This window comes from Acyrthosiphon pisum, chromosome A2, assembly GCF_005508785.2.
Source record: "Acyrthosiphon pisum isolate AL4f chromosome A2, pea_aphid_22Mar2018_4r6ur, whole genome shotgun sequence".
NCBI lineage: Eukaryota > Metazoa > Arthropoda > Insecta > Hemiptera > Aphididae > Acyrthosiphon > Acyrthosiphon pisum.
The window spans coordinates 76,379,710-76,399,693 of record NC_042495.1 but is presented as its reverse complement, the minus strand read 5'-3'; the positions used below and the strand labels follow the sequence as shown (position 1 = coordinate 76,399,693).

The 19,984-nt window shown below is 29.9% G+C and overlaps 5 protein-coding genes across 7 annotated transcripts in view; 2 read left to right on the top strand and 3 right to left on the bottom strand.

Moving 5' to 3' along the window:
- Nucleotides 1-1,309: 1,309 nt before the first annotated feature.
- On the bottom strand, nt 1,310-3,033 carry LOC107884383. The gene is made up of 4 exons (XM_016806307.2): nt 2,889-3,033; nt 2,569-2,760; nt 1,796-1,958; nt 1,310-1,725 (listed from the first exon to the last, which is right to left on the bottom strand). The coding sequence occupies exons 1-4, from the start codon at nt 2,900-2,902 to the stop codon at nt 1,663-1,665; spliced, it is 432 nt and encodes a 143-aa protein (XP_016661796.1). The 5' UTR covers nt 2,903-3,033; the 3' UTR covers nt 1,310-1,662.
- LOC100165980 (probable kinetochore protein NUF2) lies at nt 2,902-5,058 on the bottom strand. The gene is made up of 5 exons (XM_016806306.2): nt 4,550-5,058; nt 4,281-4,419; nt 3,482-3,690; nt 3,265-3,411; nt 2,902-3,127 (listed from the first exon to the last, which is right to left on the bottom strand). Exons 1-5 carry the CDS (start codon nt 4,760-4,762, stop codon nt 2,921-2,923), a joined length of 915 nt encoding a protein of 304 aa, XP_016661795.1. The 5' UTR covers nt 4,763-5,058; the 3' UTR covers nt 2,902-2,920.
- A 1,171-nt stretch (nt 5,059-6,229) lies between these two features.
- LOC100161258 (vesicle transport protein GOT1B) lies at nt 6,230-8,955 on the bottom strand. 3 transcript variants are annotated; one of them, XR_001679875.2, is made up of 6 exons: nt 8,588-8,954; nt 8,424-8,515; nt 8,100-8,278; nt 7,214-7,295; nt 7,037-7,134; nt 6,230-6,821 (listed from the first exon to the last, which is right to left on the bottom strand). XR_001679875.2 is itself a non-coding variant. In XM_001951594.5 (6 exons), exons 1-6 carry the CDS (start codon nt 8,619-8,621, stop codon nt 6,810-6,812), a joined length of 438 nt encoding a protein of 145 aa, XP_001951629.1. In that variant the 5' UTR covers nt 8,622-8,955; the 3' UTR covers nt 6,230-6,809.
- A 200-nt stretch (nt 8,956-9,155) lies between these two features.
- Nucleotides 9,156-11,951, top strand: LOC100159217 (signal recognition particle 54 kDa protein). The gene is made up of 9 exons (XM_001951480.5): nt 9,156-9,317; nt 9,384-9,560; nt 9,632-9,861; nt 10,002-10,152; nt 10,224-10,372; nt 10,535-10,796; nt 10,862-10,970; nt 11,055-11,321; nt 11,494-11,951. Exons 1-9 carry the CDS (start codon nt 9,240-9,242, stop codon nt 11,583-11,585), a joined length of 1,515 nt encoding a protein of 504 aa, XP_001951515.1. The 5' UTR covers nt 9,156-9,239; the 3' UTR covers nt 11,586-11,951.
- A 4,920-nt stretch (nt 11,952-16,871) lies between these two features.
- The window catches only part of LOC103308223 (mitochondrial ribosome-associated GTPase 2), a 56,547-nt gene continuing 53,434 nt past the window's right edge, over nt 16,872-19,984 (top strand). The window contains exon 1 of the mRNA XM_029489155.1: nt 16,872-17,182. The gene's annotated coding sequence lies outside the window, so the exon portion shown is untranslated. The remainder of the gene's footprint in view (nt 17,183-19,984) is intronic.

Below are 19,984 nucleotides of genomic sequence, written 5' to 3'. Positions count from 1 at the left end.
GCTATACCTCTTTCAATAATTTATATTCTATCAATATAAATTTTATTATTATTATTATTATTATTATTAATATAAATTACCTATAATAATATTATGTTACTTTATGATATTTTTTTTTTTTTTTTACAAGAAATTTACAATCTGTACTTACTAGAACAATAAGCAAATGTGCACTGGGTATTTACATGTGAATTTTTTGATGGAAGAAACCACCCATTAGTGATACTACCTATTTTGTGTTCTTAGCTTTAAGTTAAGCTAATTTTAACTTAATGATATAACCCCAGAATATAAGAAATTTACGACTGGTCAGGGGACAGGACGTGAAAATATAATATTTATAGTTATTAGGTTTTCCAAAGAATAAAAGTTTTAACGTGGGAATAGCCACTGATTAAATATTATTTTTTTTTTAAACTCAATCAACTGTATAGTAGTGTTTGAGCCATGGTTTGAGTGTACTTCTTCTTTAAGCATAGATATACGGTTGAGTGTCTGTGTAATACAATATATGTGTTAAATTTAAATTTATATTAACCCTGGTTTCACAAAACAACGATTGCGAGTTGTGTCCTAACTTCTAAGTGCGAAGGAGACAATTAGTGCTGAGGTGTATGTGTATCAGATTTCAGATTATCAACATTTATTTCTAATTTTTTATTTGGCAGTTTGAATTTTTGAGTTTGCATACCTATAACTTAATAGTTAAAAGTCAATACTGAACAGTGACTGACCAAATGGTGTGAATACCTAAGGTATTATATATTTATAAAAGATTTATTACTAAGTGTATCTATTAAAAATTGTTAAATATTTTAAAATTACCATTGCTTATAGAAAACAATTATATAAAAGTGCAAATATCTACTGTTAATATTTTTTTTAATAACAAAATAATGATCAATATCATTATTTTTGTTTTAAATATCCAATTTTATCAACACTTTAACCTTGAAACAAAAAATGTTTTACATTTTTAATAACAACTGTATAATAATAATACAACCTAATAATTAGGCCTAAAAAAACTTTTATTTATTTATGCCAAGGAAATTTTCAAATTTATCATGCTAATAAATCTATGGGCAATATTATTTTTCTACTGTAATATTGTATGGCCAATGACAAATAATAGCCATAAATCAGACATCGGTATTTCATATTATGTTACAGCCCAAAGTAGTTACATGGTTATAAACTTATTAAGTTCATGTTTATAATTATCAAGATATTATAACTTATTGTTAAAAACTCATAAAAAAAAAAAAAAACTTATTAAATAATATTATGAAAACAATTACTCTTAATGTTTATACTATATTTTTAAAATGTGTATATTTTATTATATAAAAAATATTGTTAACATTTTTCAAAAAATTTAATAAATAATTATCCTATTTATAGATTATAATTTTTTCTTTGTAGAATTTTACAATTGAAATTTGAAATGCAATAATATAACAGCATAATTATAACACTAGAATAATGTTTAACATTTCTCATTTTACAGTCTACACTTAATAATTAAGAGTAAAGTAAATTAAGCGAAGCATAAAGTTTCAAAAAATGACTATCATACTTTTAAACTTTTATTAAATACAACAGAATCAAAACAGACATATACACATGAAAAAGTCAAAATTACAAAAAATATTAATAATCTCAATGTCCATTCTGCATATCAGGCATAAGATTTTTAATAGTTTCCGAATGGAAATTATTTTGCTGTAAATCAGAAATTAACATCAATTTTGGTTAACATAAACTAAAAAAAAAAAATAACAATGTAACTTACTAATTCGTTTAAGGCATTCTTGGCAAATTCAAAATCCTTCATAATAGTAATTACATCAATTTCCAATTTACTCTTATGCAAATTACATTTGTCAATCTCAAATTCTAACGACTTTATAGTTTCGGATTGATAACTGGATTGTTTTATCATACTGTCAATTTCTCTGAAACATACACATCACAAATTAATAGTTAAAAGAACATTCTTCAAACAGTATGTAAAAAATGTACTATTTTAATACAGTTTAATAAAGTTTAAACTTATTAATAACTATTTAATACTTATGGAAATATACTATCACTAAAAATTATAAAAATAATTTTTTATTTGTTCAAATGGTATCTAATATAAATAGGTTTAAAATTTTTTAAAAATAAAACAATAAACAAGCTTTAAAAACAAATAACTATTTACAATACTAATCAAGTTTGTAGGTACACATTCAAATTAAATTTAAAACCTATGTATAATGAAATGAAATATAAAATAAAAGAGGGGGACGAGGTGGCCGAGCGGTCAAATGCGTCGACTGCGGTGCTGTCGGTCGTGGTTTCAATTCTCGGTCACTGGGCGGCATTTGCTCCGGGCAAGTCACTCCGGGGCATGGCAGAAACCTACCGGTGCCCCATTCGAAATTATGCCAAAAATACACCCACGTGTAACACACTTACCGTTCCAAAAAAACTTACAGTACCTCCCCCTTCCCAATGGCCTAAGTCGCCGCGGTTAAAAAATATAAATAAAAGACTCTTTAATTGATAGTGTATACTTACTTATTTAATGCATCATATTTAAGCTTGTATGAATTGCGTTCCCTCTCCATTTCTTTAACAAAATTATTTATTTTGTTATTTATTTCAGCTCGTTCACGTTCCAGAATTTCAATCTTTTCCTTCAAATTTTCAGAAGACTCTTCTAATTCACATTTTGTTTGTGACATTGTTTCAATTCCATTGATTAATTTACTAAAACAGATTAAAAAAATATATACATAGTTCTAATTTTATAAATAAAAAAGTATACAATTTCTTTCATTCTGAAATAAAATGTGTTTTTTTATAAGTCTTTTTGATCAAAATAATCTGCAACTTACGAAAAGTCTTTCATTTTTTTCAGTTACATCTGTTAACAAACGTAATCGTTTTTTCTTGTGCTTGCTAGTTCTTGTTCCAGAATTATAACAGTTTGTTTTTTAGCACTAACTTGCGCCATCATTGCAGATTTCTTTTCTGTTATTTCATTTTTCAATCTTTTTAGACGTTCATGATCAGCTTTTAATAAATCTGGTGCCTCTACAATTTGTGCTCTAAGATCATTTATATCTCTTATGATCTAAAATCATTAAATAGTAGAATTATAAAATAACTTAAATGGCTATGATAATATTAATATAGAAAGCACTCAAACTTTAATACTAAGTTATTTTTAATTTCTTAATAATACATAACAATTGAAAAAAAATACATTACATTATCTTTTAGTTCACACAACTTTGAACATTTTTTCTCAATATCGTCTTGATCTTGTTTCACTTTCTCCAATTCTTTAAGTACATCATCTCGATGTTTTTGAATTTTTGCCAATTCAGACTTTCCATCTTTTACTTCTTCAGCAACCTTAAAATAATTTGACAACAACAAAAAAAAATTAACAATTAAATATTAAAAATGTATAATATATACCTACAGTTTTTATTTCAGCTCCTCGTTGTATACGGTCTAATGACTTTTTATTAATTGTATTCACAATGATATCTTTTTGCTTCTTAAGACTATCAATTGTATCTTTCATATTTCTAACGGCTTTCATTTTGGCATCAACTTCATGTATTTTTTCATCACTATATTTAATGAAGTTTATCATTGTTTGCAGCAAACGATACGTTCTTTTTGAACCTTTGAAATATAGTTTCAAGTTTAGAAATATTAAAAAGCTTGGACATGATACAAATACATAGACTAGGTTCCTTCCTACCCTATATCAAATTTGGTACGGAATAGTAAAATGTAATGAATAGTTATAACTAGTTGAAGCCTAAATTATAGTATTTAAAATATATATATATATTTTGTAGCCAAACTTCTATGTAAGAAAGCAAGTATGGTCTATTAAAAATTAACCAAGGTGTTAAGTTAATGCTTTGTGTAAAGATTTTTCAATAATTACAATTTTAAAGAAATAATAAGTATTATTTTTTACCAATTTCATTGGTTGTAATTATTTAAAACGAAAAAACCTACATTGGATATTAGATTAAATGAACACTTTGAACATTTTATAAAAGTAAAGGCTTACCTAATTTGAAAAGTTTGCTGACAAAATGTGATAGAAAATGTTATGCTGACATTGTTTCAAAATAAAAATAACATAGTTGTAGTATGCGGTATTTTATAAATCTTTCACACAATTTAAGATAGTTAATTGATGTAACAATAATTATTAATGCTATAATGCCTAATAAATAATAATAATAGCAAAAACTTACTCGGATCACAAATATCGTTCAAACCAAAATCATCAATTCCCAATTTCGAGTAAATATATTTCAAAGCTGTGCACATGTTCAATATTGGTACAGTTTCACTGTACATTTCATGGTACGTGAGATTTTGATTGATATGGATCTACAGAATAATCATAGATATAAATAAAAATATTTAAACAACTTTTCACAGAATCTTGAGTTAATATACACTTATCTAGTTGTAGAATAGAATAACTATTTTATGAAATGTTATGTATAATGATAATTACCTCAATCAAATTATTCACATCGCAGAAGAATTCGTTGAACACATCCGTGTAGAAATTCGTTACAAACGATTGAGAGGGCTCTTGTAGATCTTTGATAGTCGCTTTGAATTGTGGCATATATTGTTCTAATTCATTAATAAGGTTAACGTATTCGACGTGCATTGACGATTTGTTTTGCTTGGCCATTGTGGTGATGTTTGGCTGCCAGGCCATTTTCAAGTTTTCGAGTAGTGTAACACTCAACAGATGGGTATTTTGTGTAAAATGTAAATGAGTAAATTTGATGTTTCAACTTTCGAATTCAATAATTGTATTTAAATCGAAACTCTATAGTGATTACTGATTAGCACGAATTAAGATATTATGTATTAATTCGTGGTGATTAGTCAATACAATTTAAAAATCAACGACAAAACGATCGATACTCATGATCAAACAATGGTACTATCATGACAAAATATGGTAGAATATTTTTAAATTTTTTAACGATTTTTTCCGAATTTTGAAAGCAGTAAATAATAAATCAGCTATCAAATATCAACAAACTTTGCAGACACTCGATTGGTCGAATGGGTCATGGAATTTATAGATAACAGAAGATCTTCTATTATCTATGGTTCTGTAGGACCAGGGGTACGAAACTCTGTGAATTGGCCGAATCGGGCGATTGTAGCCTTGAACACGGTCTCCAGGGGGGCGTGGCATACGTAATCTATGATAAAAGTAAACAGTGGAAACAACCCGACCCCGCGCAGAATACCCTACCTATTAGGCGGAAACGGTTTTTCAATACGGGTATAACATCATGTCAGTGTTACGGAAACAGTTTCATTGTTCGGACTTCAGATCATAGGTAAACACTTCACCCATCAGCTGATCGAGTTTCGCTTCTATATTGTTCTATGGTAGGACGATAAGAATAACTGATGATGATATTAACAGAGGGAAGTTCAAAAAAAGCAGGTAAGTGGTTTGTAGGTAATGCTAGACTGCTAATGTGTTAAATTTAAATTAAATTATATAAACCCATTGTAGGTATACGAAAAAAGATTCTGAGTGAAGACGATTAATATCTGTTAGCCCATAATATTACTAAGTATTTTACAAGTACCAACAATATTCACTTTCCTATCAAAAGAATAAATTGCTGAAGTAGAATATTAAAGCTCTTTTACAGCCCCAAAATGTGATGACACACAAATATAAAACATTGTAAAATCAATAGAGATCTATTCAGATAATCAGATTTCGGATTGATGAAATAATGAAAATCGATGTTCGTTATGATTGAAATTTACAGTTTTTATCATTTACAATATAACAATATTTAGTATATATCCTATATAACACCCAAAACAACAATGCATAATAATTTTTTTAACAAAATAGGCAGTGTCTAGACGCCAGACCATGGTCGGTATTTGGTAAGATAAAGAATGGCGGACCAGTGTCAACAACTTACATCATACTATCATAGAGTATTAGAGTCATAATACTTTATGACTTGAAAACATGAATTAACAGAATACAATTAAATATTACGGTATAGAGTAAAAATATACAGCTTTAAATTTTCCATATTTTTACCTGAACTATATTATGAGTGTTTATTTTGACCTAAGACAATTGCATTCCAAATGGACAACTGTCTTATAAAACAAATTAGGTGTAATATTAAAATAAATTGACCAATTTTCTTTATTTAAACTTTGACTGAATATTATGTTTGTAAGAATTCTCTCAGATCCTATGCACACACAGATAAAATGTTTTTTGTAACATTGTGTAATTGTCTAAACATAAAAAAAAAATGATTTTGTGAGAAACGTCTTGTCTGTGTTGCGCATGGGCCAGAGAGAAAACAAACAGTGTATCGATATCACTAACGACACTAAGAGGGTTTTTGTGCTTAATGATTTAGTTACACATTCATCATATTATTATACTTATAAATATATAATACAATTGGCTTATAAAATAACAATTACAATGTATAATATATATTTGTATCAAATCAATCGTTGTGCCATTAGCTGGTTAATTAATGTGGTAACTTAAAAATTACTTGTATATAATGAAAATAAATTTGTAATACAGAGAATTTATAAAACAAATTATATTATCAATGAAATTAAATTTATTGGTAATGTTATAATATACTGAATTATGTATATAAGTCATAAAAAATAGGTAACTGGAAGCAAGTAGCCCAGGAATGTCCAGTTAGTAGGAATTATGTCGTAATAACTTAAGTATAACATCAATTGAAGTCCTAAAAATAAAATGAAAAGTTTAATAAAATTTATAACAAATTTCAATCATTTACTACATATAGAATTATATTCTATTAAAGAGATAAATTTAAAAAAATATATATTTTTTACAACTTTCATAAATACTGTATAATTATTTAATAAAATGCAAGTTAAATTACATATACATTTTCAAACAATCTACTTTTATTTATTTACATTAAAAAAATATTACACATAAAATTTTTATGAAGTAATTTATTTGTTTGTAATATTTGTAATGGTTATTCATACCATCGTTCGTCTCGTATCACCTGCCACTCGATCTAACAACTAAAACAAAGTCGATATGTAATATATTAATCTCACATAATTAACATTTTTTTTTTTTTTTTAATTATTAATTACTCACTCCAGTTATGCCAGGCAAATTGAGTAAAGTTCCCAATAATGGTACTCGGCGCATGAAATTTATTGCTACTGGAAAGAAACCACTGAAAAACAAATAATCTGTTAAATTGAGGAGCAATGTTTAATATATTGTTACAACACTTTAAATTAAAAGTAAATAATAATAATATTTTCTATACAATTATAATAGTAGCCATTGGCTCACCGAGTTTTATGATTTTTAACGTATGATTACAGCAATTAGCTACTATGCGGTTCAATAATTTGATTAATTAAATTTTACAATATTGTTTGTACTTTGTACTAACATCTCATTATCACATAGAAATAAAATTATGACTAAACCTCATGACCGTCCTATGCCACTTTGAGATTTACTCGGTAGCTTGCAAGCCCAATCCGGGCCTGATAGTAGCATAGTTAAGAATTAGACCTAAAGAAATATAAAAAGATAAGATAATTTCCTGCTAATCCTTAAACTACTTAAGCTAAATCTTATTTGTTTCATAGATATGTTTTTGTTGTAAAAATTGTGCGCCAGTAAATATTATATTTTGTGGAAAATGATTTATATATAGTATCTTAAAATTATTTTGAAGGTACGAATGCTGTATGCACTTGAAATTACACATATTTACAGTAACAGGCTGACTACATACAAACATAATACTACAATTTCAAATATTAGAAGAATTATTTATCATTTTTCAATCCTACACATAAAATATTTAGATATCTACAGAGAAATATTGATCATGAATATCGAAATTTTAGATTAAAAATTGCAACTGATGGTAAGGTCACTTGGTGACGGGATAATCACATTTTAAACTGCTTGGTGGCGGGGTAATAACTAATATGTACCGAAGAAAGGCTAGCAAACTTACCTGAACAGAAGTATAAATCCATAAATTTCCAATAGCATTCCTACAATTGGCCATCCAAAAAGAACAACTGATATTCCGCCAAAAAATGACAAAGATGCTTTGATTTTTTGCCTTTGGAAAAAGAACTTTAAAGTTCGTTGTACACCAATGACACAACTAAGACCCACTATGAACAATATCTAAATAAAAAATGAAATAATTAAACAAAAATAAATTAGTTAATTTTAAAACGTATGCACAAATTTGCACAAATTAACTTGTAAAAAAGTAATATCAAGGACAGGAAATTGTCATAATTGTTTATAAATTTGTGTAGGTACTCACATTGCCAATGGCTAAAAGTCCTTTGTCAAACAGCAACAACATGCCCAGGAATAGAAACGATATTCCAAAACCAGCCAGGCCGACTCCGATTTCTGTTAGAAAAAAAAAATGTATTTATTTATACATAAAACGATGTTGAAAAAGACAAATGTATGTACACATACTTTGTAAATCAGTTATTTCAAACATTGAAGACATTTGAAACAAATTTCGTCACAGAAAAATATATTTAAAGATCATTATTAATAATACAAATATTATATAAAACCTTTCAACACTATGTTATGATGAAGTTACATTTATATTATGTACCATTTTACAACAGCCAAGTACTGAGTGCGGTACTTCAAAAGTTAAGTAAAAATAGCGCAAAGTGAACAAAATAACAATATAGTATTTTATAATTTATAATAATATTGTGATCATGGTGAACATTATATTGTAAATTTGTAAATACTGAAATATTGAGATGTGTGGTAGCGACTCGTGTTGGGCTTGAGACTTGAGAGATGGGATTTTGGGAGCGTAATATCACAGAATAGTAATTCCACGATTTAAATTTGATAACCACTATGATAACATTTGACACAATAAAATAGTAAAATTATTGATTTTAATCCAAAAAACGCACGACTATTTTCGCACTTATTGGGCAACACTGTATCAGCTACGACACAGTTGGACTAAGAGATAGTGTGTGGTGTACGTAGTAGAGTTGTTATCAAATTGATGATAAAAAGTGAAATTTCAAAACAAGTTTCTACATGGACTAGTACGCTTATTAATATATTTTTTTTGGGCTAAGCCAGCGTCAAAATGGTTTTGGCCGATTTGGGCCGTAAGATCACTTCAGCCCTTCGGGGTCTGAATAACGCCAGCGTCATCAATGAAGAGGTACGTTAATGGTTTACAGTGCATATTGAAAATGTATTAAGTTCGAATTATGTATATCTGCCGTAGGTGTTGAACTCCATGCTAAAAGACATCTGTGCGGCTCTGCTGGAAGCCAACGTCAATGTTATGCTTGTCAAAAAACTTAGGGAGAATGTACGTAATGTCATTGACTTTGACGAGATGGCCGGAGGGCTAAACAAGAGGCGCATGATACAGAGCGCCGTGTTCAAAGAACTAGTGAAAGTAAGACAATGCACACTCGCAACTTGACGGTTACTTTGTTCAATCTCACACTCATTCTGATTTGTTTTCAGTTGGTAGATCCTGGTGTAAAATCTTATCAGCCAGTAAAAGGCCGACCAAACATAATCATGTTTGTCGGTCTACAGGGTTCTGGTAAGACAACAACTTGTACTAAGTTGGCATATTACTATCTAAAAAAAAACTGGAAAACTTGTCTTGTGTGTGCGGATACCTTTCGGGCTGGAGCATATGATCAGTTGAAACAGAACGCTACTAAAGCTCAAATACCATTTTACGGAAGGTGTGCACAATTATTTAACTCTTATTTGTTTGTTTCAGTTAATCGCTAATTATTACTTATATCTTAAAATTCCATACAAGTTATCTTATATCTAAATTTTATAATTTTCAGTTATTAAAATATGTTGATTATTATTTCAGTTATACCGAAGTAGATCCTGTTGTGATAGCTCAAGATGGTGTAGATATGTTCAAAAAAGAAGGTTTTGAAATAATTGTTGTTGACACTAGTGGACGGCATAAACAAGAAGCTTCTTTATTCGAAGAAATGTTACAAGTGTCAAATACTATTGTGAGAAAACTTCAAAATAAAATATTCTATATTTCATTAAAATATCATATAATAAAGATAATCTGTTTTAGAAACCTGATAACATTGTATTTGTTATGGACGCAACAATCGGTCAAGCTTGTGAAGGGCAAGCTCGAGCTTTTAAAGATAAAGTCAACATTGGTTCTGTAGTGATCACTAAGCTTGATGGCCATGCAAAAGGAGGAGGAGCACTTAGCGCGTAATTAATTGAAATACATTTTTTTTTTGCTATCGATTTCTTTTAAATTGAATTATATTTTAGAAACTTTGTTTCATCTATTGATTATTAATTTTGTTTTTAATGGCTATTGGATTTCGTGCCAGTAAAATATGCTTATGTTTTATTCAATTTGTTAAACAGTGTGGCAGCTACGAAGAGTCCAATCATTTTCATTGGTACTGGAGAACACATAGATGATTTTGAACCATTCAAAACAAAGCCATTCGTCTCCAAACTGCTTGGTATGGGTGATATCGAAGGACTCATCGACAAAGTAAATGAATTAAAACTAGAAGATAATGAAGAGTTAATTGAGAAAATAAAACACGGGCAGTTCACAATTAGAGATATGTACGAGCAATTTCAAAACATTATGAAGATGGGTCCATTTTCACAAATCATGGTTAAGCTTTTGTTGATTTTCTATAATTAAAATTATTGTTAAAGAGACTTACCTTTTTTTTATAGGGTATGATACCAGGATTTAGTCAAGATTTCTTATCTAAAGGTAGTGAAATGGAATCCATGGCTCGATTAAAAAAGCTTATGACAATTATGGACAGTATGAATGATGGAGGTAAATTATTTCAATGCAATTAAATATAAAATTTATAATTAACTGTACAATAAAAAAAACTCTATGCTTATATTTATATGATAGAACTCGACCATAGAGATGGAGCAAAATTGTTTACAAAACAACCAGGACGTATAATTAGAGTTTCCCAGGGAGCCGGTGTTACAGAACGTGAAGTACGAGAGCTTATATCTCAATATACAAAGTTTGCTGGAGTCGTAAAAAAAATGGGTGGAATCAAGGGATTATTCAAGAGCGGTGATATGTCCAAAAATGTCAACCCATCACAAATGGCCAAGCTTAATCAACAAATTACAAAAATGATGGATCCCAGGGTTTTGCAGCAAATTGGTATATTTATGCATAAAGCAATTCAATTTATTAAAGTGATCTTATTTTTTTGTAAACTTGAAAACCTTATGATTTGCAATTTTTACTGTTGACACAACGTTGGCTATTTAGTTGACATAATAATATTTATTAATATTATTTATTTTTATTAAATAACAAATAACACTTTTAGGTGGAATGCCAGGACTGCAAAATGTTATGCGGCAGTTACAACAAGGTGCTGGAGGAGGTCTTGGTAATTTAATGGGTGGTTTAGGTAAATAAATAACTTGTAAACAAATAAACTCTTTTTCCAAAATATATTATGTACCTTTTCATCTGTACAAATTCCATAAAGTAAGATAGATAATTGTCTTGTGTAAGTTGTTTCCCTTCCCATATGATAATTATTCTAGTTTTACTTGTTATGCTGGTACTACTGATTCTAAAATTAGTATTTACATCAAAATAAATCTATTGTAAGTATTTGAATACAATTTATTTATATTTTTATTTTGTAAAAAGAAAAACTAATATAAGTTTGTTTTTGGTTATTAAATATTATAATATATGGCGTAAGCATAGATACTTGATTACATATTTTGATCAATGTGATTTTCTAAAAAAATATATATAAAAAAATAGAAAACATTTTGTGTTCAGATATTTTTTATGTGTAATAATTATTGTACTAAACTTGCTATTGACAATCATTTAAAAAAAATATAAAAAAAAAATAGTATCTACCTAAATGGTAGCATGGTTGGATTTATTTTACCATTTCGGGGTATAGAAAAAAAATGTATTTTCTTTGTATTTTGTTTACAATTTAGTTTGAAAATGTAATCCAGTTATCTTTTAACATAAACATATTTGGTATGTTTGATTAAAATAATTATAATGAATTCTTGTGAATATTTTCCTGAAACAATCGATATACCTACTCCTATTTAATTTGTGATAAATCTATTGGTGCAAACATCAATCGGTCTAGAAACATCATAGCAATTAAGGACGCCGACCTGCACGGCTCTATCTATACCTACTAAAATAATAGGACCTGGCTCTTGCGATATGCATATGATATATCAAGTTTGGGCACTGTTAGGCTTAGAGTGTACCTATAGGTACCAATCTAGTACCTACCTATATACTACTGGTGTGCCGTTTAGGGAGGGCATAGTGTCCCTGCCCTCACCTAAACATCATCAATTATCTATAAATAATAATTTATTTCAAAAATCTGCATAGAAATTCAGACTGATTAATGATTTTAAGTTAAAAATAAAGCATACCTACAAATTTTACTATTGAATACATGTTTGTATATAGGTCAGACCCAAGTGAATTTTGCCCCCCTCCCCATGGACAAATCAAATGCGTTACATGCGTACATGTAAATTTCCAATAGATGTGTCATGTGTGGGATAGGGTATTATGTGTACCTAAAAAAATATATATTTATGTATATAATAATAATATAATATCGGCTATATAAAAATATTTTCACATGTTTATATTATGTACCTAGGTAGTTATAAAAAGCCAAAATCATTGACCAAACCCCGCCATTCATGTGTACCTATCTACACACATCTGATCGTTAAGTAACAATATGTCAATACCTATAATCTTTTACTATTATTTTTTAGCGTTATTGAGACGAGGTAGGTACCTGTATAGCTGTATATATATTTGCAATTTGGTACTATAAGTAAGTAGTCACTAGTCAGGTGGTCTAAATACCTGCTAATATATTATCTACATAACGAATCACGATTCACATCAAATATGTAGGTATTATACATTTATACCTATAGGTAGGTACATATTATTATATTTGATATAATATGTATAATAATGACATAATGTATATACATTTAATACGCGGAGCCCAGTGGTCAATGACAAATTTCCAATTGATATAATGGGCATTGAACCGAACTTGTGTGTTATTCAATATAGGTAACACATATTATACTTCTCAAATTCTCATTCATTCATATATAATAATTGTAAACGACTTTGTATTATTATTATTATAACAAACGTTAACAAGATTTCTACAGGCACCAACTACATTCTGTAATATATTATGTAGGTACCTATCTCATTTCTCATAACTAATACCTACTGTGTATTTTGTACTCAATACTCAATAGTCAATACATGATACATCATTATGGAATTATGCTTACTCAATAAATATATTAAGTGCCGGGCTTCTCAAAATATATTACTAGGAACAGGCTGGACAATTTGTGTTCAAACCTTAGTTAGCTGAGATTTTTAAAGTCTGAGTCATGGTAGATATTTATTAATAACAGCTATAGGTTAACCTATAGTCATTTAAGAATAGTTTTCAAATGTATTCAAAATAGGTAGGTAGGTAGTAGGTACCTAGTATATAGGTACCTACGTATTTAAATACTTGGTGTCATATATTGTAATATTGTATAACGTAGGTATTTTAATACTGCCTCTCAACATTTTTTAATATAAATCCAAATCTCTAAGAGTATTCAATATACTTTCAGTATATAGGTACCTACATTTTTGTTTGTTAAAATATTTGTACATTTATGAAAAAAAGTACTTTTGGCGAATTTGAAATCTCCAATACCACATTGTGGAAGGTCTAAATTCATATCGTAGTAGGTACCGTACATAAACCTTATTGACCAAATATAACGTAGGTTGAATAACCCCTCTCCCATCCCTAGGCACATCACTGAAGTAGGTAAGACAGTAAATATACAGTGTGATTCCTTTTAAAGGTAACACTAAATATTTCTGTCCAGTGACATCGGATTAATATGCGGTTTTCAGGAAGGGATAGGGAATACATAAATACACATTTCTTGATGATTTTTACATTTTTAGATCTTTCCGTGTGCGCATGCGCAATACAACTTGCATTTTTTTAAATGGCAACAGGTATTTTGAACACCAAATTCGGACAGACCGAATTTTTTTAAGTCGATTTGGTCCTTTTTACCATAGCTCTAAAATCAAAATTGATTAAATGGCAACGAGTCAATGTTTCGATTAAAATTATTGAATTTTTCAACAATCATACTAGAATTTTATGAATTATGAAATTTTAAGTATTTTTTTTTGTATCCGTAGGTTTGCAGATATGATTAAATCATTTAAATTTAATCTTTAAAAAAATACTTAAAATTCCATAATAATTCATAATATTCTAGTGTGATTGTTGAAAAATTCAATTATTTTGATCGAAACTTAGGCGCAATATCAACTTTTGACTTGGGGGGGGGGGCTGAATATATTAAAGGCAAACGAACCATTGCAATGTAGCATTTAAAAATTGTATGTCCTAAGTTTTTTTTTTTTGGGGGGGGGGAGCTTAGCTGGTTATTGGCTCGTTTTCATTATAGAAATGTGGAAATGTGTACAATTCTGAAAACTGTTACATTTTCTTCAATTATATCTGGTTTTCTCGGATCAAAGTACACATTTCCACATATCTGTAGTGAAAACATGCCGACAACCATTGTTTGGCCCGTCGAAGGCCACGCAGGTCAAAATGTTTAAGCCAAAAATCAACCCTGTTCGGTAGCTAGTTAGGTTCAAGACAACGTAAGAATATGGTCAAGTCTGGTAAAATAGTCCTCTGAGATGCATTAGCCAAAGCCTTGCGATCGGAGGACATACAACGTTCGTTTGACTTCGTGCTGTCAGTTACTTTCCACGGCCAATGTGTCTTGTTATAACGGCTAAGCAGATGATTCCTGTCATATGCAGCCAGTGATGATATTGCCACGGCAGATCGAAGTTAAAGTCACCAAAGTCTGCCGGACAGATTGATAAAACTGAGGATGTAGGTAGCCGATGTAGGCGTGTCGGCCGATAACAACGGTGACCGGCTGCAAGGAGCTGCAGCGCCTAAACCTATTAAGCTGCAAGGTGGATTTATAAATCCCAATGACTTTTTTTCATGACTGACTGTCTATATACAATGTTATAATTATTAATATATATTATGGGTACCTATAGTTATTTATTTATATTATTTAATATTTTTTTCAACAACTTCTGCAAGCGAGTGCTAACTTCTGAGTTAGTCTTATACACGGACAGACAATATTATTATTATTACTGAAGGGCCCGGATTGGAATGCAAAACGCATTAATTTTTGGGAAGTCGCATGGGAATAACCTAGTAATCTGCAGGAAATGCTTTTCAAGTACAAAATCCGTTATATACATCGAATAATTAAAATTTTATTTTATTATTTTTGGCAACTTAATTTACTCAGGAATCTTTGGGTAATTTTTAAGGACATTATTGTGGTTCAAATGTATTTTTTTAGGTCATATTTTGTTATTTCTTAGAGCATATTTGGTTAGCTTTTAGAGAATTTAAATCCTGGTCATAATTATTACCTACCTATTATTATTTTTATATAGGTACATTTTTATTTCGATATTAAATTATATAGGTACATACCTAAATACTGTCTTTTATAATTTAAACCAAAGTAGTTTGTTTGGGGATTTTTTTCCATGGATTTTTTTTCAATTACGATTGCTTTATTGCATTACAAGTATATTATAATATATAATAAGTATATAAAAATCAATTCGAAGTCTAACGACAATTTAAAAGTAACACAATTCACTAACTACAAAATACAAATTATACCTAGGATTGTACTTTGTAGTTTGTGAATTGTATTAGGTACTTTTTCTGTCCGTGATAGATTTATGTTTATCTATAGCTTTTACCAATAAATTATTCCTTTGTAAAATATAAATAATTATAAACTAGTATATCAAAGTCAAACACTATTATAGACATATTATATTAATATATTATATTATATTAATATTATAATGCCACTGACAGATTTTAATAATTAAATACAAACATTTTTCTAAAAGTGAAATAAGGGAATATATAAAGATACAATACCTTCATAAGGCTATAATAATAAACATTTTTAAAAATGCCTCTAACGTTTATGGAGCGATTTTTTAAATTTCAATGTGGGAGTATATATAAGTATATTAGTATATATATAGTATATATAGTCAAATATAGACTATAAATATAGTCAATGAGTAGGTATGTACTTCGTCGAGGTTGTCCTGATTATAATGGTAAAATAACTAATATAATATCGGTAGTTGCAATGGCATAGCCCATAGGAAGGGAATTAAGTAATAACTAATAACTAATAAGTATGGCAGTCAGTCAGTCAGTGGCAACGTCAGCAGGGGCGCATTTTATTTCAAATGTCGGCGTTCTTATAATATAATCGATGTAGGCAGCTAAAAAATATATAATGTGTGTGGTGTGTTATAAATTATGTAAACAACTAAAGTAAAATAAAATAAAAATAAAGATTATTAAAAAAATATTAATTTATTTTTCATTTTTTATAATTTTGCAAGGAGCCGTTAAAGCTTCATACGCAGTACATTTTTTGTACCTAATAAAACAGTAAGTTCACCCGGTCGACCTATGGACGGTGGTGAATCATCGTCGTCGGCGTATTGGCAACGTCGCACTCGCGATGAATGGAATTCTCGCAGCATGGCCGTCGGCCCGGTAATTATGGTTCCCCCAGACTGGTGTCGGACCGGGTTAATATCACCGCAGTTGCTGTTGTCGTCTGATCGCGACGATTTCGTTGGTTTTAATCGCGTTTTGCGTGTGTTCCATAGACCATAGTGTGTTATCGTGCAACAATAATATTGATAAATATTTTAGTTCTTTCGTTTTGCCGTTGGTTCGTGCCTGATCAAAAATCGCTGTCAATTGAGCGAGCGAGTGAGTTCGCTTTGAGTTGCGATCATATCCGAGCCGCATCTTATCTGACGGCCAGTGTCTGCTATTTGCTACAAATCGAGAGGTATGTGGGTTCTTATCATTCGCCGCGCTGCCCGTAAATCGTATTTATTTTGCTTTAGTAATAATACTAATAATAAAATATGATCGTCGTCGACCGCCGTAGTGTCGTACACTCGAACCCGTGATCGGAATGGTCTATAATATGATAATAGTAGGAGATGTTTGTATCTGTAGCTGATCTCGGCGCACAATATTTTGTGGTCAGCCACGGGTACTGGCGCCAAAACGATCGAATGATTCAACAATCAACCTCGCCTCGCATTCGAGACCCACAAAACACGCCAATACCTAATTCCGAATGATTTTTACTAGAAAATAAATAGATTTATTCAAAATATCATGATTTGTGAAATGCAGTGATAGCGCAATAATGCGATTAATAGAGTATCTTTGCAAGGCTGAATCTTGAATATTATTCGGTGCGGGATGATGATCCAAAATTACGTGTCATAACTTATGATTTCAATTGTACGTCTTTAAAAAAAATTGGTGTTGGGGGTGGGGTCTAAACAGACTAAACACTATATACTACCCCAGTCACCAGATATAATCAATAATGGGCCTATTTATTATTTTTGATATACGAACTGATATCAATAAGTATTAATTACCTGACTGTTGTAAATACTAAATCCTATAGACTATAGAGTATAGACGCGTTATAATTTTTACCAGGAAATACTGAAATAGTAAAAGTATTCTTTTTATTCGAAAATTATTTTTGCCAACTCGCCCATATCTGTAGATATTAGACTTTTATGTGATTCAAAATATGAATCACCTCAATGTTACACGGGGATTTCGCCACTTCGGCTTTTAGATTTCTGCCGCCGTGGTTTTCGATCATTCGGCCTTTTCGCGCGCGCTTCCTGTATCATCTTTACTGATAAGAACATTTCGCCGCACGTGGCGGCCCGGCTTTGAGTCGGCGACACGCCGACGCCGCCGCTTCCGCCATAGTATCGTCAGCAGTCACAGCTTTTGGCGCGGTTTCCGTTTTGTTGCCTGTTGAGGTCGAATACTCGATTATTTCTGGTGATTGATAAACAAAACACTAATCAAGGTTAACGTTATATAAAATATTATTTTAAAATGCATTTAATAAATTATTAGTTATTCTTGTGGATTAGAATAAAATATTTTCAAGTAGACAAATGTATAGGAAATGAGTAGTCTACCTCTCTGTATCATATCTCTCTATATAATATACGAAATTGTTGTAATATTAATATATACTGTGAAATGGCAGAAATTGTAAGCCCGGCTGTCGATGGTGTACCTACGCAGAATTTGTTTATGGGGGGGGGGGGCAGTGGCGTATCCAGGGGAGGGGCTTAGGGGCTGCAGCCCCCCCCGAAATGTTAAAAATTATTTTAATGGTCTATGATAGTAGCTCAAAAAGTCTTAAATTGTATTTAAAATATTTAAAAATGTACAATATGTATCAACACTTTTCAGCTATCTATTTGTGCTAGTACGTATTTAATGTGTAAAAGTGTAAAAGTTGATCAGTACCTCCCGAAAAAAAATCCTGGCTACGCCACTGGGGGGGGGGGGGCTACCATTTATATATATATATATTAAAAAAATGTTTGTGCAATTGTATTCTTCTTATATTTACGGCGGGTGTACAACTTTTGACATTTCTAATATCGGCCTGAACATAGGTAACGCCTCGTCAAAACGATTTAGGGAATGGTGACGCTTGGATGGTGGTGCTTGCAAATCCTTTTAAAATAATATATTATATAACGTTAACCTTGATTAGTGTTTTGTTTATCAATCGCCAGAAATAATCGAGTATTCGACCATACTATAGTAGTATATAGTTGTATAGTATCGAGAATAGCTGGCGCCATTGCCGAGGTCATGGCGGTATCATCACCGAACAATAATTTGACTCGTAATAATTAATAAATTGGAACGATTTTGATTATAATAATATAATTTCATAGATATTTATCGTATGTTTCCTAATTTTTTCGATTCATTTAGTCCTACAGTTACTTAGTAGGATAGAAATATTCGATAGATAAACCTCAATATCTGGTTAATTTGATGTCCCGACGTCCAACAAAAGCGAAAATAAAAAAGTTTGAATATTTCATTGAATTAATTAATTAGCTTAATTTTTGTAATGATTCTTCTTACTAATCATTCTACATCTCTGCTCTTATTCATAGTCTATAAACCCCGGCCTAAACTATTCGTAATACGGAGTGCATATATTATATGCACTAGTATATATATACCTAGTCGTGTTGTGTTTCGTAGGTATCTCGAAGTAAATGTATAGATCATTATGATAGTTTTTATCAGTTATCGTTATATATTGAAATATTATACAGTGTGTCCTAGAAATCCCGTATCACCCTTAGTATCTCCGTGGAAAATCAATATATTTGAATGCAATTTTTTCACAGTAATAAGTATGGAAATTCTGATTGAATAACATAATATTCCATTTTTTTTTTCAAAAATTCAAAAATTATCAAAAAAATTTTTTTAGAAAAATAAATTTATTAAATTTCCAAGATAGCCATTTTGTTGATCATATTTTTTAAAACAATTAAAAAAAAAATATTGAAATTTAATGAAAATCGCCCAAGTCAGGGCTAATTATTATTTTTAATTTTAGCCGAAAAATCAGCGTGATTGTAATAATGAACATGCGAACCGTATTTTGCTAATGCCGTATGCATAGGTAACATAACTATTATTCTTAGAAATTCACAATAATCATTAGCCCTAACTTAGGCGATTTTCATTAAATTTTAATATTTTTTTTTGAACTGTTTAAAAA

Bases quoted from the DNA above. Each gene is read 5' to 3' on its own strand.
- LOC107884383 (XM_016806307.2), bottom strand. The intron at 1,959-2,568 runs GTAAGTATACAC...TGTATGTTTCAG, and splicing joins AAATATGATGCATTAAATAA to AGAAATTGACAGTATGATAA. The intron at 1,726-1,795 runs GTAAGTTACATT...TCTGATTTACAG, and splicing joins AGAATGCCTTAAACGAATTA to CAAAATAATTTCCATTCGGA.
- LOC100165980 (XM_016806306.2), bottom strand. From the start codon at position 4,762: ATGGCCTGGCAGCCAAACATCACCACAATGGCCAAGCAAAACAAATCG. The intron at 4,420-4,549 runs GTAATTATCATT...ATTATTCTGTAG, and splicing joins ATGTGAATAATTTGATTGAG to ATCCATATCAATCAAAATCT. The intron at 3,128-3,264 runs GTAATGTATTTT...TAATGATTTTAG, and splicing joins TGTGTGAACTAAAAGATAAT to ATCATAAGAGATATAAATGA.
- LOC100161258 (XM_001951594.5), bottom strand. From the start codon at position 8,621: ATGTCTTCAATGTTTGAAATAACTGATTTACAAA. The intron at 8,516-8,587 runs GTATGTGTACAT...TTTTTCTAACAG, and splicing joins TGAAATAACTGATTTACAAA to AAATCGGAGTCGGCCTGGCT. The intron at 7,135-7,213 runs GTGAGTAATTAA...ACTTTGTTTTAG, and splicing joins ATTTGCCTGGCATAACTGGA to TTGTTAGATCGAGTGGCAGG.
- LOC100159217 (XM_001951480.5), top strand. From the start codon at position 9,240: ATGGTTTTGGCCGATTTGGGCCGTAAGATCACTTCAGCCCTTCGGGGT. The intron at 9,862-10,001 runs GTGTGCACAATT...TTATTATTTCAG, and splicing joins CAAATACCATTTTACGGAAG to TTATACCGAAGTAGATCCTG. The intron at 11,322-11,493 runs GTATATTTATGC...TAACACTTTTAG, and splicing joins CAGGGTTTTGCAGCAAATTG to GTGGAATGCCAGGACTGCAA.